The 17852-nt window shown below is 40.0% G+C and overlaps 1 protein-coding gene across 1 annotated transcript; it reads right to left on the reverse strand.

Moving 5' to 3' along the window:
• Window positions 1-1210: 1210 nt before the first annotated feature.
• LOC141398339 (lamin-C-like) lies at window positions 1211-17633 on the reverse strand. The gene is made up of 2 exons (XM_073975626.1): window positions 16850-17633; window positions 1211-1317 (listed from the first exon to the last, which is right to left on the reverse strand). The coding sequence occupies exons 1-2, from the start codon at window positions 17631-17633 to the stop codon at window positions 1211-1213; spliced, it is 891 nt and encodes a 296-aa protein (XP_073831727.1).
• Window positions 17634-17852: the final 219 nt, after the last annotated feature.

Below are 17852 nucleotides of genomic sequence, written 5' to 3' on the forward strand. Positions count from 1 at the left end.
AGCGCTATACGCCATCTCCACACATTTTAGCTGAGGACTCAACCAGACTCAATCATTTGACTTGTCAAAAGCATTTGACATGTCGAGCACTTCACACTATTTGAGAACATCGAGCAGACTATCCTACAGCCAAGTTTGTAACGTTGGATAATCAGTTATATGTTTGGATGCTAGTCGTACGTGGAATTCAGGAACAAGAAGTTCAAGCCCCGTAGAGTGAAACAAGGAGTTCCCCAAAGTGGGGTGATAGCTCCGGAACTGTTTAACCTCTGTCTCTCCTGTATTCTACCCCATCCAGACGGCATTAAGATCGTAACATATTATTGGACAATCTTGGCGTCAAGTAAATTCCCTGATGTAATTTGCGAGAAATATGCGAATATCGGCCACTAAATCTACGGTCACTCTGTTCGGCACATGGACGACAGGAGTGAGTACTGTGTTGAATGCCTTGGAAGATGGCAGCAGTATTCCAGCCACTAACTACCCCAAGATCCTAGAGATCACATTTGACAGCACGTTCACGTCGTCCGCACATGCCACAGCTATCTGCGACAAGCTGAGATGTAGGAACAAGGTCCTCAAGTTCCTAGCCGGCAGCACTTGGGGTGCAGATAAAGAAACTTTGATGACCACATATAACGCAATAGGTCGGTCTGTGGTAAGCCATGCGGCACCAGTGCGGTCCGCCAATAAAAGTGCAGCGCGAAGGAAAAATATTCAAACCATTCAGAATGTTGCTCTGAGAACTGCAACTAGGTGACTCTTCATACCTTCATACCATCCACATGCGGAGACAAAGATTATTTCAGTGCAGCAGTATAATGACATGCTGTCGATGCAGTAATTGCACGCGTTTTACCGTGCGAGCGATGCCAAGCACATACGGTGACCTCCATCCAGGCATGACAGCAGGGATCTCCATGATCTAGAAAGAGATTATCCAATGTTACAAGAGAGAACCCCTAGCTCAAAAAGTAAGCCTATCAAACAGTTTAAATAGCATACACACAGATGCAGTTGCAGATGCCATAAACATCTATCGTGTGATAGATAGCTGCCTCGACAAACCAACTACGCTCGCAATGGTGCAGCCGTCTAAATTCCTATATGGTAAGTATCGATGACACCGTGCAAAATATCTGCCTAGGATGCTGCACAGGCCCGCACGAATCACTGCACCTTTTCAACAGCCTTGCGAATAACCTACTCAACAAACTCCAGTAGCTTCGTGGCTACCACTCATCGAACCAGCCACAGAACTGGAGAAAGAACCAGAGCCAGAATGCAGATTAAGCGAACATATACGCAAAGCAGCTTCAAATACACAAAAAGTTTATTTGTGTTAATTGTCCTAAAAGTCAAACTAGAACCACTAGATCAATCAGCATATCAGGCAAGCGTTGGATAACATTCACGCTGTCGGAGATTACCCCATCCATCGCAACGGAGGAACGTCAGGCGAAGTTGTCGTCCATATGGCACCTAAAATGAAACTTTCCACCTGAAATTTGTCGGTATAGGTCCACACCTTTCTATTGCTCCTGTAGAACGGTATATCTCGATTTTGGTTATTTTGAAGGTTATGGCCTCAACATTCCATAAATATTGCTGAAATTTGGTATTTGTCTTCGTTGGGGTTATACAACTTTCCACCTGAAGTTTGTCTGAAAATTGGTATTTAGTCTTCGTTGGGGGTATAAAACTTTGCCCCTCAAATTTGTCGGCATAAGTCCACGCCATCATATAGCCCACATAGAACGGTACCTCTCGATTTTCGATATTTTAAAGTTTGTTTCCCTAATATTCGCTGGGGTTATAAAACTTCCCACCTGAAATTTATTGGTATAGATCCACGCCATTATATAGCCTGCATAAAACGGTATCTCCCGATTTTCGGTAATATGAAGGCTGTGGCCTTAATATCCCACCGAAATGGCTATAAGTTTTTTTTTAGTCTTCGTTGGGATTAAACATTTTCCACGCCTTCATATAGCCCCATAGAACGGTACATTTCGATTGTCGGTATTTTAAAGGCTGTAGCCTCAATATCCCACCGAAATGGCTGAAATTTGGTATTTAGTCCTGTAGTCCTAATTACTTCAATACAGTTCGTGGTGTAGGGTTCTTACGTGTTTTTTGTAATCACGCTACAGGTTGCAATTTTGATCGGTTCATCACGAAATTTTGGTGGTTAGTTGGCGTCCCAAAGCCTACTGGCGTTTGGCGATGGTCGGAATGCAAAAAACCTTTGTTGAGAAAAAATTTAAAGTTTGATATTTATGTTAATATCTTCGCTTCTTATAGGGGTATTCCGAAAACCAATACTGTAAATAAAATATGAAAAAGATCACATTTACCATGATGTAAAGCAGGTTGGCGTAGTTGGTCAAACAACGTAGTCGGTAATACATGCCATTTTCCATTTTATTGATTTGAATTGGAATGTCGAATTAGCCCTGACTTTTTTATTATTTTGGTTGAGGTGGCGGATAACTTTACTATCGCCCTAAAAAATGTAGTCGTGTAGGGTATTACATAGTCGGTTCCGTCCTGACTATTGCCTTTGCTCACATGTTTTTCACTAATCACAGAATTTTTAAAGGAACATTTTCAACGAGTTCTTGTTATAATATGTTACATAAATTGCTACCACTATTTATTTCGGCGGCAATAAATCCGATCCAAAATTCTCTACATAGACTTCAAAAACAATGTTTCCCACAGACCAAGTAGTCAATTCGAAAAAATCCAAAAGCATATGTTCCCTCTTTTATGGTTTTGGGCAAAATACGTGTCAAAGAGATAGACCGACAGACAGACTAACAACAACAGTTAGTTGTCATGCCGACAAAAGCAGCTACCATGTCCATGAAAGATTTTTGTGTCCTCTTACCACTGATGGTAATGCAGAAATTTTTGTTTTTTAGCTCATCATCATCCTCAGCAACAACTGTTTTCGTTCCTTTTTTGTTTTGTTTGACTGGCAAATAAATGGTTTTATTCAAAACTGGTTACAATGAAATTGTAGGTGAATTGTTTTATCAGTCAGACAGGCTGAGGTACTCTCTTCTATACCAATACCTACCAATGTGTGTATATTAGGGTTATGACTTTTTTACAACCTCATATCCCTGTATCATAGCGTGATGAGTTTTGCCATATAATTACATAAAATCTTAATTATAAGGTGATTCGGTGAAAAAACCTCACGCACAAAATGATTTAAAAATTTGAATTTATCAAAATTATGGACAATTGTTTGAAGTCACTGAAAACAGATATATAATTGAAAATAAACTTTAGAGCCACATGAGATAATTAAAATGACATAAAAAGTATTTCTCACTATTTTTCTTCAATTCTGAGAATCGTAAAAATGTCGTAAACGCTTTTATTCAAAAATATAATTTTTTAACAAGAAACAAAAAATTTAAAATTTTTTCAAAGTGACTTTTTTCGCCACTTTTTTAATATTTGAGTGAAATAAACGTTATTATAGTTATTAGTAGGCTTATGTTATTCATACGTGCAACAAAAAATAATTTTTTGAAAAAAAAAATTTTTCATTTCATATATTTTTTTCAAAAATTATTTTTTTTTTAAATCGATTTGTGCGTGATCTTTTTTATATTTCAATGGAATAAACGATATCATAGTGATTAATAGGCAAAAGTTCATTCATCCCTGATACAGGTAATAATTTTTGAGAAAAAATGTCAAAAAGTCATAACCCTAGTGTATATAAATAAGCTGTGCATTAGGGTTATGACTTTTTGACATTTTTCCTCAAAAATGATTTCCTGTAGCAGGGATGAATGAACTTTTGCCTATTCATCACTATGCTATCGTTTATTCCATTGAAATATAAAAAAAGATCACGCACAAATCGATTTTAAAAAAATAATGTTTGGAAAAAATATATGAAATGAAAAAAAATTTTTTTTCAAAAAACTATTTTTTGTTGCACGAATGAATAAATATAAGCCTACTAATAACTATAATACCCGAGGGTGTTTGTCAGTTCTCCTACCGGGCGCGTCCCCACCGGCGGATAGGGGGAGGCGGATGACCGTACTAATTTGTTCTGGATCTAGGGAATTCATTTGTGATTAAACCTGTTCCAGAGCGGATTAGTACGATCACCTGCCTCAGGGAAATTTAAAACTGACTATGGGGGTGTTCCCCTAAAACAAAAAACACAATATGAAGAAAGTTGGACAAAGTAAAAAAGTTACGGTGCAGGGCTTAATAAACCCAGTACCGGCGGGTGATGTTGATCTGCACACGAGTCACACCCCGTCGTCATCATGCGATCGTGAGCAAATCTCTCCCACAGGTGTGGGTGCCTTGGCACCTGTGGTCGAAGGTAATGCGACAAGCACACAGCCTAAGGGCAAATACAGGGAGGAAGAGACTGAGAAGCTAAGGGGAAGTTCATGCTCGACCCAGCCTTCAGATACAGGTAGCGACTCAGACTCCAAATCCGATAGCGAAAGCAAAAATAATATAACCGTCATGGAAATCCCAGAAAAGGAGGAGGTCCACAAGATGGTAGACGAAGTGAGCGACAGCATTGCAAAGCTCACAACACACAAGAAGCAGCTGTCTGGTGCTCAACGACGAAAGTTCAGGAAGCAACGGACAAGCAAAAAGGCTATATCGCAGGATGCTCCCACAGGGACCATGAACACTCCCTCCACTTCTTCGGAAGCGGCGAAGAGGATCAGATCCCCCGAAGAGCAGAACACTGTAAAGCCGACGAAGAAGAAAAAGAGCTCCACATCCCCAAACGTTCCGAGTGCACCGCGTCAAGTACCACGCAAAGGAGACTGTTCCGAGAATCCTTTGGCAGAGGGCGACAAAGTCAGCTCGAACGTGAAGAGGGTGTGCCCAGCCGCGGAATCGACTGCAGTGCCTGGGGATTCTGTGAAGAAATCCCGGACCCGGCAGAAGAGGAAGAGGGCTGCGGAGACTGGTAGAGAGCCGCCATCTTACGCAAAGGTAGCCAAGAAACGCTATAGGGACGAACTCTGCTATGCAGTGATCGATACCAATAGAGGTTCCGGAAAGCTACCCAAAGACCATCTTCCAGCAATTGAGGAAATGGTCAACAATAAGATATTGGATCACATAATGATTGGAGGTGATCCAATTCAAATCATCAGCAGCGGGGTCAAAGGGGACGTGATGGTGTTCCAATTTGCCCAGCATGCAAACGTTGCCGCCCTCAAGGATATTATCAGCAGCATAATACCTCCATGGGAAAACGGCAAACTAAAGTTGGTGAGGAAAGACCAAATTCCTCAACTAACAAAAACTTCTGTATTCGTCAGAGGATGGGGCAGCAAGTTCGAGACGGAACGCATGCTCGAAGTCTTTGGTCGTCAAAACAAGGACTTGGACGTGAAGAGATGGGAGGTCTTCCACAGGGAGGAGCAGGAGGACGGAACTCTCCTTGTGGTCGGAATTGACCATCTCTCCATGGCTAGTCTGACAAAGACTAAGGGCAGGGCTTTCTACATCTCCAACGCTGTCCGCTTCAAAGCAGGAAAGGCGGTAATCGGCGAAAGCGAGGAAGCCAAACAAAATAGCGAAGAGGTTTTACCTCCCAGCAACAATGTAAAGGGAGTCGATGCCGTAATCACCGACTCTCAAGAAGTCCGTTTACTGGAGGACCAATGATTGAGGTCATCCAGATAAACCTCCATCGGAGCGAGACGGCAACCATGGCCCTGATGGAGAAAATCAATACAGGTAAAATCCATATTGGCTTGATCCAGGAACCTTGGACTATTCAGAACAAGGTCTCTGGACTAAACCATATAAACTACCAATTGTTTTATGCAAATACGGGGTCTCGACCGAGAACCTGTATAATATGTCACAAAAACTTAAGTTTTCTTTTCTCTCCAGAGTTGTCAACATCGGACGCAACTGTGCTGAAGCTGGGGAATGGCAATATATACCTTGCATCAGTATATTTACCGTTCGACTCGCCGACACTACCACCTTCGTCGGAACTGCAGCGGTTGGTGAGGAAAGCAAAACAAACAGGTAACGAAGTACTAGTAGGTAGCGATGCTAACTCACACCACATTGCGTGGGGTAGTACTAATACTAACAAAAGGGGCCAAGCCCTTTTAGATTTCTTGAATACTAACGACCTAATAACCCTTAACAGAGGCAATAAAGCCACCTTTGTTAACAAGATAAGGGAAGAGGTATTAGATATAACAATATGTTCCGAAAATCTTATAAACGAGGTGCAGAATTGGAGGGTCTCGGAAGAGCACTCCTTCTCGGATCATCGTTATATAAGATTTGAACTAACACGGCCACCGCCGAAACCTATAAGTTTCCGAAATAAATCCAAAACCAATTGGATAAAATTTGGGAAACTAATAAAAGATAGGCTAGGGCACGATAGATATGAATGCCTAAGCACGGAAGATGTAGACAGAAATGTCAACATTATAACGGAGGTCTTAGTAAAGTCATTCGAAGAAAGTTGTCCCCTTCGAGAGAGGAAATCTGCCTACGAAAAACCCTGGATGACAGGTGAAATTCGTAACAAAGGCAAAGAGGTCCGAAGGCTTTACAACAGAGCTCGACGAAAGAAATTAGCTGTATGGGACAACTATCACACAAAACTTAAAGAATACAACAAAATGACTAGAACAGCAAAGCGCAATTCCTGGAAACTTTTCTGTGAACAGGTAGACAGCGTAAATGATGTATCCAAAATAAAAAAGTTTCTATCGAAAACCCATACACAAACCGAGATCATGGTGAATGATATGGGAAATAAGATGGAAACAATCGAGGACACGCTGAGGCTTTTGATGAATACACATTTCCCGCCGAACACTGCGACGCACGCAGGGTTGCCGGTAATGAGGGAATGTGATACAGAGGAAGCACCAACAATTGATGAAGCGATGGTGAAGGATGCCATCAAGAGCTTCAAACCTTTCAAAGCAGCGGGGCCGGATGAGATATTTCCGGCCTTACTCCAGAAAGAGATGGACTACATTGCGCCCAAACTATCTGGAATTTTTAACGCATGCTTAAAACTTGCGTATACTCCTAAAGCCTGGCAGGAGGCGAGGGTAGTATTTATCCCCAAACCTGGGAAGGCTAGTTACGCAATTCCTAAGTCTTATCGTCCGATAAGCCTAACATCCTTCCTGCTTAAAACCATGGAACGAATAGTCGACACCATGATTAAGAGCAAGATTCCAAACGATATGCTTAAATACAAACAACATGCATACGTTAAAGGTAGATCAGTGGAAACCGCATTACATGAGGTTGTACACCACATCGAGAGCACCTTCGACAGGAAGATGTATACACTGGCGGTATGCATTGATATCGAGGGTGCTTTCAACAACGTCAGCACCGAAACCCTTATCCAATCCTTAGATAAGTTTCAGGTGAATCGGGCCCTCAGGGACTGGATAAGCCACATGCTAAGGAATAGATGGATAAGCTGCGGGCTACTTGACGTAAAAATAAAGGACAATGTTGGTCAGGGTACGCCACAGGGGGGGATTTTATCCCCACTCCTATGGGTCACTACCATAAATAGTCTATTAAGGACTTTAACCGATGAGGGATTTGACCCAGTCTGTTATGCAGACGACGTTATAATACTTCTGAGGGGTAAAAATCCAAACTTGCTATGCAGAAGAGCTGAATCAGCCCTAAAAATAGCGTATAACTGGGCTAGACCAAGAGGTCTTAATGTAAACCCGGAAAAAACGGAAATATGTCTGTTTACTAGGAAAACAAAACTGGGACACTTTGAAGAACCAGTTTTCCTAAACAAGACGATCAATATTTCCAATAAAGTCAAATATCTGGGAGTAATTCTGGATAGGAAACTTAAATGGAAAGACCATATTCAGGAAAGAGCCAATAAAGCTCATAGATGTTGGTCAACCTGTAGAAGGGCTATAGGCGCCAAGTGGGGTCTTAATCCTAAGATGACACACTGGCTATACAAAAGCGTAGTTAGACCTATTCTAACATACGCTTCCGTAGTCTGGTGGACAGCTATGGATAAAAAGTGTAATATTAAAATACTACAGAAAGTCCAACGAATGTGCTGTCTAAGTGTAAGCGGCGCAATGAGGACAACATCAACGAGGGCTTTAGAAACTATTCTATATATACACCCAATAGAAATCCACATAAGGTATGAAGCGGCTGTCGCAGCTATTCGACTTAAAGCGATGGACGAGTGGATCAGTAAGGACCACGTAACATACCATCAAAACATTCTACAGGTAACAACGGGAGAGTCAATGGATAACATTGCATCGGACCGTATACCTGAAACATTTGTAGCTGCCTCATGCGAGGCATTAATTCCAGACAGAGACTCGTGGATCGGCGGAAATCTAGCACAAATGCCGACTGGAAACTGCTGTTATACAGACGGCTCAATGCTAGGTGGGAGAACGGGACTGGGTCTCTTTATTGAAGAACCAGAGACCGAAATATCTCTTCGTTTGCCGGATCACAATACGGTCCATCAAGCGGAGATCCGAGCGATCACAGAGTGTCTGAACTGGCTTAATGCCAACACGAGGCCAACTACTGTAAACGTCCTTACGGACAGTAAAACTGCAATCAAAGCAATAACATCCAAGACAGTAAAATCACAAACAGTCCTGGATTGTATAAATTCGATCAACAGCTATACTCAGCATGGCACGGTGCGTATAATATGGGTACCGGGACATGCGGGGAATAGAGGTAATGAGATAGCAAATTCTCTGGCAAAAAAGGGAAGGGAATTAGCAACTAAAAAATTGGGCAAAAAATGCCCACTTATCCCTATGGAATAGAGAGGAATTAGGGGAAACCACAAAAATCCTATGGGGAGACCCAAATGAGGAAAAAACTAAAAACCTACTACTGCTAGGTAAAGCAGAGTTGAGTAGACTTACAGGTGTTCTTACAGGTCACCTCGGTTTACAAGCTCATCTGCACAAAATTAATTGTGCAGACAACAGCGTATGCAGGGCATGCGGAGAGGATGATGAAACATTGGAGCATTTTCTCTGCAAATGCCCCGCTTTCGCAAACATCAGATCCCAGTTCTTAGGGAACGACACAATACCAGATCTTAATCAGGTAATTGTAGACGACCTAAAACAATTACGGGATTTTGTTAAGGGAACAGAGTTCCTTAATTAAATTATAGTAGAGTCCCCTTCTTCAAAAACTTAGACTAGAGCGCACAACAGGCCTACTTCATGGCTTATGTGTATGTCCACCAGGACATGTGGCGAGTACTCGCCCCTCTTTTCAACCTAACCTAACCTAACCTAACCTAATAACTATAATAACGTTTATTTCATTCAAATATTAAAAAAGTGGCGAAAAAAGTCACTTTGAAAAAATTTTAAATTTTTTGTTTCTTGTTAAAAAATTATATTTTTGAATTAAAGCGTTTACGACATTTTTACGATTCTCAGAATTGAAGAAAAATAGTGAGAAATACATTTTATGTCATTTTAATTATCTCATGTGGCTCTAAAGTTTATTTTCAATTATATATCTGTTTTCAGTGACTTCAAAAAATTGTCCATAATTTTGATAAATTCAAATTTTAAAATCATTTTGTTCGTGAGGTTTTTTCACCGAATCACCTTATAATTAATATTTTATGTAATCTTATGGCAAAACTCATCACGCTATGATACAGGGATATGAGGTTGTAAAAAAGTCATAACCCTACTGTGCATGCGAACGTGTGGGATGTGTACGTTGGCGCTTCATGGAGGTCTTTTGACATGCAAAAACAAAATACAGCAAACACAAACATTTCTACCATCATCCAAACACCACTGTAAAGGCAGAGACAGGTATTGATGGGGACCATGGTGAGTGAGAATGATGATGACGATGAACATGAACAAACTTTGAAAACAATGACCTTAGACCGAGGCCACTGAGTTCATTGTCGTTCGTTCATCGTCGCCGGCTGTCGTTGTCGCTTTGAGGAGATATTCTATGCTCTGACCAATATCAAACTTTCGTCACAGGGTCGGTCGTTCATTGGCTTGTACAATATTAATAAAAGGTCTGTGACTGAGTGAATATGCTTGGATAGGTGCGTGCGTGTGAGTGAGTGCGTTTATGTGTTTAATTTGTTTGTTAAATGTGTGCGAATATTTTTGCAGGATGAAAATTTTATTTGATTTAATTTCAAGCAGTGGTATCTGCAAACTATGGTTTTTATAGCTTCATTTTTTGAATGAGTTTAAAAAATATTTGATGAAGGAATTGGGACATTTACTAAAGAGCAAGATAATTGGGCTTAAATACTTAAGGGAACCCATACAGAACATTTGTCCCATAATTCGAACTTAGAGAAAATGTCCACTCTTTCAGATTTCTTTCTATGTCTTGCCAATCCTCACTATTTGGTATCATTGGCCACTTGCTCGTTCCATGGGGGCCTCTTTTCGTTCTGTATGTACCGCCTGTTTAGTTTGAGCATCATTGTTCATTCTCCTGACATGACCTAGCCAATGTAATGGATGTAACAGGATACGTTTTACTATGCCAATGTCGTTCTATATCCAGTACAGCTCGGGGTTCATATGATGTCGACAATAACCGTTAACGCAGATTGGTCCACAGATCTTCCAAGATTTTATCTCTCAAACACACCAAGCACTCATGCGAGTCTTCGTCAGATTTCGAAACTCCCCCGCAGCAATCCTCCAAAACAGCAACCTCTCATGCAGCATTTAACACCAGCCGTTGTTCAATTCCCAGAAAATGCATCCTTTTTGCAATTTACTTTCAATGGACTCCGAGGTAAGATGGAGGTAATAGTGGATTTCATCAGTCGGAAGAATATCAAGGTAGGGGCGGTGCAGCAAACTAAGCTCAACAACAACTGCAGCGTTGTGGCGGTTACAACGACCTATCTCGTTCGAGCCTGACCCTAATGACCCATACACACGCAGAGAGAGTGTATTTTAAAATTCTTAAAATATGTATTATTGGCCTAACAATATATCATCATGTTTCCTAATAAAAAATATATGTTTGAAACAACAATATATATTTTCAGATTTTTAAAATACACTATTTTGTTCTTAGAATATTATTATTATTCCAACAATATCTCTTCTCTGTGTGCATAGAATGTGTGGGGGTAGCAGTTAGGTGTCGAATGCTGAGGTAGAGCTGCGGAACGTATACATCCCAGCGATAAATAACTGTACTTCAGATTACAAGCATATCATTAGATCGCTTTTTGTAGGTCATAACCGTCTGGTCTTGGGGAACTTTAATACCCATCATGAGTTGTGCCATTCAGTCCTCGGAAACGACAAGAGGTGTACAGCGTTGGTTGAGCCGATAGATAGCTATACATTTTGCACGGTCGATCAGGACGCTCCCACCAGAATTAGGGAAGAGTGTCAGAGTTCGCCAGACATAATCATCGTGTCAACTGGTCTGAAAATGACGTCACCTAGCAACCCGTAAATTCTCTTGGATCAGGTCGTCTCCCCATAATTGTCTCCATCACGTAATGTTTGGTCAACAAGGTTTCTTTATCTGTACCCCACGTGCTGCCGTCTAGGGACGTGAGGACCTCGTTCCTACATCTCAGCTTGTCGTAGATAACTGCGGCATGCGCGGATGACATGAATGGTCGGAATTCTGCTACCATCGACCATGACATTCAAATCTGTTCTCACTAGTGCAGTACATGTGGTGAATATAGTGGCCGTAGATTTAGCGGCGGATGTTTGCATATTCCTCGCGTGGAAAAAGGAAGTAAGGTTTGTGAAATAGGAGTTCAGACTTTCACAAATTACATCAGGGAAGGTACCTCATGCCAAGATCGTACAATCATCCGCATACGTTACGATCTCAATGCCGTCTGGTTGGGGCGGAATACAGGAGAGGTAGAGGTTAAATAGTTCCACATCCCTGGTTCACTGTATGGGGCTTGGACCTCTTGTTCCTGAATTCCATATACGAATGGCGTCCACATATGTAATTGGTTATCCAACGTTTAAAATTTGGTCATAGGATTGTCTGTTAGATATCCTCAAATAGTGTGGAGTGGTGATGATGGGCAAATGGATAGCTATTTCTGACGCTGGGGAGGACTAAAGCTTCACGGGTCTTTGCTACGAGCGACAAAAGCGAAATCGATCTGCACGATTCACATTTGCTGGCTGGCATCCTTACCTGGATTCAGTAGCGGGTGGCTAGCGACAGGTTTCAGCTGTTTCAGCATTACCATGGAGATTTCAATAGGGCCCAATGCTTTGGATGATTTAGCGTCCCTGATGGCATTCGTAACATCATCCATTGTAAACTGTGGTGGTTCATCTTAGGCAGGAAGAGATCTGATGCCGCGTAGTACTCTTCTGTTCGCCCTGTCACCCCCGGGGAAATCGACAAACTGTAGATTGAAATAAATCCCGCACCTCTTCGGATCAGTCAGCGTAAAGTCGCCATACGTTACTGTGGTCCTATCTTCATTCATTCCAGGGTTCTAGAGTTACTTAACCGTGGCCCATAATTCACTTATTCCGGTTCCAATGTTGCAACTCTTAAGACGATTTAGTTCTCCAACATATTAACTTCCAGTGTCAGCTCCCTGTCTTTGGGTTCACTGGGTTTCCAACGACGAAACTCATCACGCTCACTTGCTAGTTGCGCGTCGCCTCTGCTGGGAAGTTGCTGAGACCCAATCGGGTATTCGACCAGCAGGTATATGACGAGCAGCTGCAGCAGTGATGAAGTCTCGGAACATCCTTTCTGCTACCCGATAGCAGAACGTTTGGGCATATCTCTGAAACGGTGATTAGTGAGTTCTCTGAAACTCGACCAATTAGTTTTCCCGTGATTGATGAAAGTGCAGCGTTCAGAGGTGATGTAATCGGGCGGTCTGCTGATGATGGTGTAATTATGGGCAGATGTCTCATCGAAGATAAGCGAAGGGTTGCCAGGTGACGTAATTTGTCAGACCACACGCAGAGAAAAAATATTTTTCGCTTTTGTTGGAACAAAAATATATGTTTTGGTTCCAAAAATGTATTTGTTTTGTTCAAACATTGTAATCCAAATCCAAAAATACCATCTTTTGTTCCAAACATAGAAAACAAAAACAACTTTCGAATTTCCGCAATATTGTTAAAATCGTTAACAATACCGATTGTAGGAACTATCATAATCTAATTTTGTTTACAAAAAGTATTGTCAATACAGAAAACCAGCCCAGAAATTTTTGATTTGAGTGCATATACTTCTCATATACACTTTTCGCATAACTTGGATATAAATGTCGCGTATAATATTGCAATCATTGATGAACACAATACATGGTTTGCTGCATTGGCTGACAACAAAGACAAACAAAAAGCCACAAGAACCCACCACAACATAAGGAATAATTAAACACCATAACAAACATGAAAAGGAAAGAAGAATGAAACAAAACAGAAACAAATAAAAACAAGAGTCTCACAAGTACATACACACAAAAACAAAGGTAAAGGCAGCATGTCATACAAACACACCACAACTCACCAACATTGTTTTTTCAACACGGCATCGAATAGCGAGAGAAGAGAAACAAATTTTCGAAGAAAAGAGAGAAATATTGTTCAGTTGACACAAACTATTTTTGGATTTACAATACTACATGAGGAATCCAACAATATGTTAACAATACATATTTTGCTCTTGGAATATTGTTGGATCAAACATATTTTTTTCTTTGCGTGCAGGTGACACGATGTTTATGGCTGGAGAACTGTGACACTCTCCGCTAATTCTGCTAGGGACATCCTTATTGACCAAGCAAAACGTAGAGCTATCAATCTGCTCAGCCAGCACTTTTACACTCTGGCCGTTTCCGGGGACAGAATGCCAAAACTCATGATAAGCATTAAAGTCCTCCAAGACCAGACGGTTCCTTCCAAAAGCGGGCTAATGTTGGGATTATATCCTGTAGTACAGGTTGTATATGTTCACCAACTCTACAACGGCAGTTCCACACCTGACTGCTACACACATACAATCCATGTACGGGTCGTTAGAGCCAGGCTCATGGGACATAGGTCTGCATAGAACGGACTGGTGCAATATGAAAGCTAATCCCCCATCTCCACTTCTGGTGCGATCCTTCCTCTGTACGTTGTAACCATCACTGTTCCTGCGTTGGATCGTTCTGTTGGGGCTATATGAAGAGGTAGACCTACATATATGTACTAATTTCAGGTGTAAAGTTTTAAACCTCCAACAAAGACTAAATACTAAATTTAAACCATTTCGTTGCCATAGTGAGGTCACAACCTTCAAAAAATCGGGAGGTACAGTTCTTTTTCTTGTTGAATGTTCCACAACCTTCCAAATACAGAAAACTGGGTGGGGCTATACGAAGACGTAGAACTATACCTACATATTTCTGTTTGAATGTGCCTTGTCCCCAACGAAGACTAAATACCAAACTTCAGTTATTTCGGTGAGATAATGAGCCCACTTACTTCCAATTTTTCTGGCCAAAACTATTTGTACGCTCCTTTTTATTAATATTTAGTTTTATTTATAATTACTGTCACAAAATATTAATTCAGAATTATTTTCACCCTGAATTTCCAAAAAACCGTTAAAATATATTAAACAGGGTGATCCCATTGTATGGGGTCTAAACTAAAACTTTGACCTATGTTTATAATTTTTGGTGCGAAGGGTTCATATCTTTTAAGAAATCAAAATGCAAAATTACAGCTAAATCGGCTTAAAAATATGGCTAAAATTGTCAAATTACCTAAAATTGGGGGTACCCTTATATGGGGGCTATACCCCAACCTGGACCTATGTCGACAATTTTTGGTTGAAAAATTCTCTGGACTTTCAAAATAAAAATACCAAGTTTTCAGGAAAATCGGTTCAAAATTGTGTTTCTTAGAATTAATTTTGTACCAGCCGAATATGAAATATTTCGGAATTTGATGTAGCCTGAAAAAATTGTGCATCATTTATCGCAACGAATCGCACTTTGAAATGATTTTTTTATTAAAGTATACATATCAAAGTATTTTTGATTTTTTTCTAACATCGACCACGAGCGATCAAAATTATTTCGGTCCATAACAATTTTACCATTGAAACAAAATGTAAGAATTTAAGAGTGTTCCAGAAACATGTTGTTAGCTTTGTTCTTAGACCGAATTTTTCTTCTGTTCTTTTTGGAAAAATATTCTATTTACATACTTCTTTCTTCTCCATATTTGAGTTTTACCTTTACACTTTTATGAAGACGTAGATGTATACCGACGAATTTCTGCTTGAAGGTTCTTTACGCCCAACGAAGACTATATATCAAAGTTCAGCCATTTCGGTGAGATTGTTAGGTCTCAACCTTCAAAATACCCAAAATCAACAGGTACATTTCTATGGGGGCTATATGAAGACTAGAGTGACCAAAAATCATTTTTTTGGATTTCCTAGCCCCCAAATTTTTTCCATTTGCATTAAGCACACAGCATGCATAATGCTTCGTGTTGTCTTTAAATATAGACCCTAATCACACAATCAGCCCAATCATGAATATTCTTGCGGAATACAACTCTCGTGGAATAGATTTTTCGCGAGAGAACATTGCACCTATAATGAATAATGTGAGAAAAATAATCATTGAATTTGGCAGCACTGAAGGGTCTTTTTCATACCTTGTGTGCCCTAATTGTTGTGAAAACAAAGAGAAAATTTTAAGTGTTTGTGTTTTTAGACAACATCAACAAATTTAATAAAATAAATTACACTTTTATACATCAAAGACATTCAGAAGATGTTACTAATTATAAAAAACATCAGATGTGGCTGGAAATTTCTAAGAAGACAGTGTGATGTTAGAAACTTGTGTATTTAATTACATAATGGCAAGAATTGAAAAAATACGAATCCTGAAATAAAAATAATTGAAAATATGCTTTGATCCAGTGTTTTTCAATAATTGTTGTGCAACAATTTTGTATGTCCAAAATTCTCTCATCCCATCGTTGATCGGTACAAAAAGTGGAGAGCGACTGAGTTTTCAAAGTGATGTTATTTTGTAAAATTTGTTCAATTTTTAATAAATTTCCAACCACAAGTAAAAGATTTTAGTATAAAATTCCAACAAAAGTATTTATTTTGCATGTTTTGTACAAAGTTTGTGGGAAATACTAAGATTTTTTGTAAACTCCCTTCAGTTTTGCAAGGGAGATTTTTTTGGCGGAAAACATATGTTTGAGAGCGTTCATGATACCTACTTTTTCTCCATCGGAATTTTTTTCCGTGCGGATTTTTGGTTTGTGATAGCAAAAAAGGGAAAAGAGAGAAATTCCGCACGGAATTTTCATTCATGATTGGGCTGAATGACTTCATGCGTTGCTTATTAGAAATCTACCTGACTCCATTTACACAGAAAAGCAGTTCTAGAAAACTGTACATGCTCTCGGCCTTAAAGGATCCTAATCTGTTAACAATTATGTATATATGTTATATTGTACCCAATAGAAATATTAGCATTAACTTAATAGATATTGTTCACTTTCAAATACATACTTTCATTTTCAAACTGCTGAAGGCATTATTTAGTTTCTAAGTTTATAATAAAAAATATAAAAAATTATAATGATTTAGATCTAGGTGATGGCACCCAACACCTTCAGCAACCAGTTTGGATGAGGAGTTCTTCTCTTTCGATGAAATACGTGGTATATCCAATTTCGTTTGGTAGGATATTTCTTTTTAATTGCGATTGCTTTATTGATTATACCATCATAACCAGACCAACTTCGAAAACTACTTCTGGCATCATTTCCTTCTTCACCATCGGCATTATTCAGCGACATCTCTATGTTATCTCCACTTTGCCATCTTTGTGATTTCATAACCATGTTGATCGGAGGTTCATATGTTGCACTCACTATCAACTTTTTGACATCACCCTCAATTTTATCTGAGCGATGAAAATTTACGTTATTCTCTTTATCATCGGCATTAGGTTTGAATTGGCAACCACCAAAATGTACTTCTTTGGTACCTTTCTTTAGTACCATTACCTCTGGATCACTTTTGGTAATTTCGATGTGATCTTTCTCTCTGCTGGTTCGACTCATATCTTCTTCGTCACACAGTAATTTGTCGTAGACAGCACTTTCTTGAAGTTGTTGTTGTGTCATTGCATCTCGGCACCGTTGAAATTCAGCTTCCAAATTTACTACCTCAGAAGCATGACGTGTACGTTCACTGTAGAGCAATTTTTCCAAATCACAATTGCGGCCATTCAATGCAGCATTTGTAGATTCCAGTTCTCGAAGGTAACTATTGAAGCCATCAATACGTGTACGAGTGGCACGTAATTCTTCAATAGCACTTGAAGCAGCAACGGACTCACGATTGGCTTCTGCTTCAAAATCCTCCATATTTTGCTTATATCTCACTTCAATATCATCATGACTTGCATGGAATTTTCCTTCGTATTGATCACGTATCACATCCAAAGATTGTTGAAATCTGGCTTCGTAGTGTTTAGAGAGGCGACCATTGTCACTTATTTCAACTTGGCAACGGGAGCGTAGTTCATGCATTTCTTGTAAATGATTTTGCTCCTTGTGCGTAAGTTCTTCACGCAGACTCTGAATGTTGTGTTGTAGATACTCCGTCTGTTTTCCTAGTTCATAAAGGTCATCAACGGCCTTTTTACGATCAACATCGGCTGCTTGATATTTTACGGTAAGGTCAGTTGCTCGTGACTAATACGTTTGAGCCTTTTCTTCAGCAACTTGCCAGTCCATGGTTTTGTGCTC

Source organism: Musca autumnalis, unplaced genomic scaffold, assembly GCF_047663935.1.
Source record: "Musca autumnalis isolate F117 unplaced genomic scaffold, ASM4766393v1 scaffold_3, whole genome shotgun sequence".
Taxonomy (NCBI): Eukaryota; Metazoa; Arthropoda; class Insecta; order Diptera; family Muscidae; genus Musca; species Musca autumnalis.

Bases quoted from the DNA above. Each gene is read 5' to 3' on its own strand.
- LOC141398339 (XM_073975626.1), bottom strand. From the start codon at position 17,633: ATGCATGAACTACGCTCCCGTTGCCAAGTTGAAATAAGTGACAATGGT. The intron at 1,318-16,849 runs GTAGTTTTCGAA...GTGTATTTGAAG, and splicing joins AGAAGGAAATGATGCCAGAA to CTGCTTTGCGTATATGTTCG.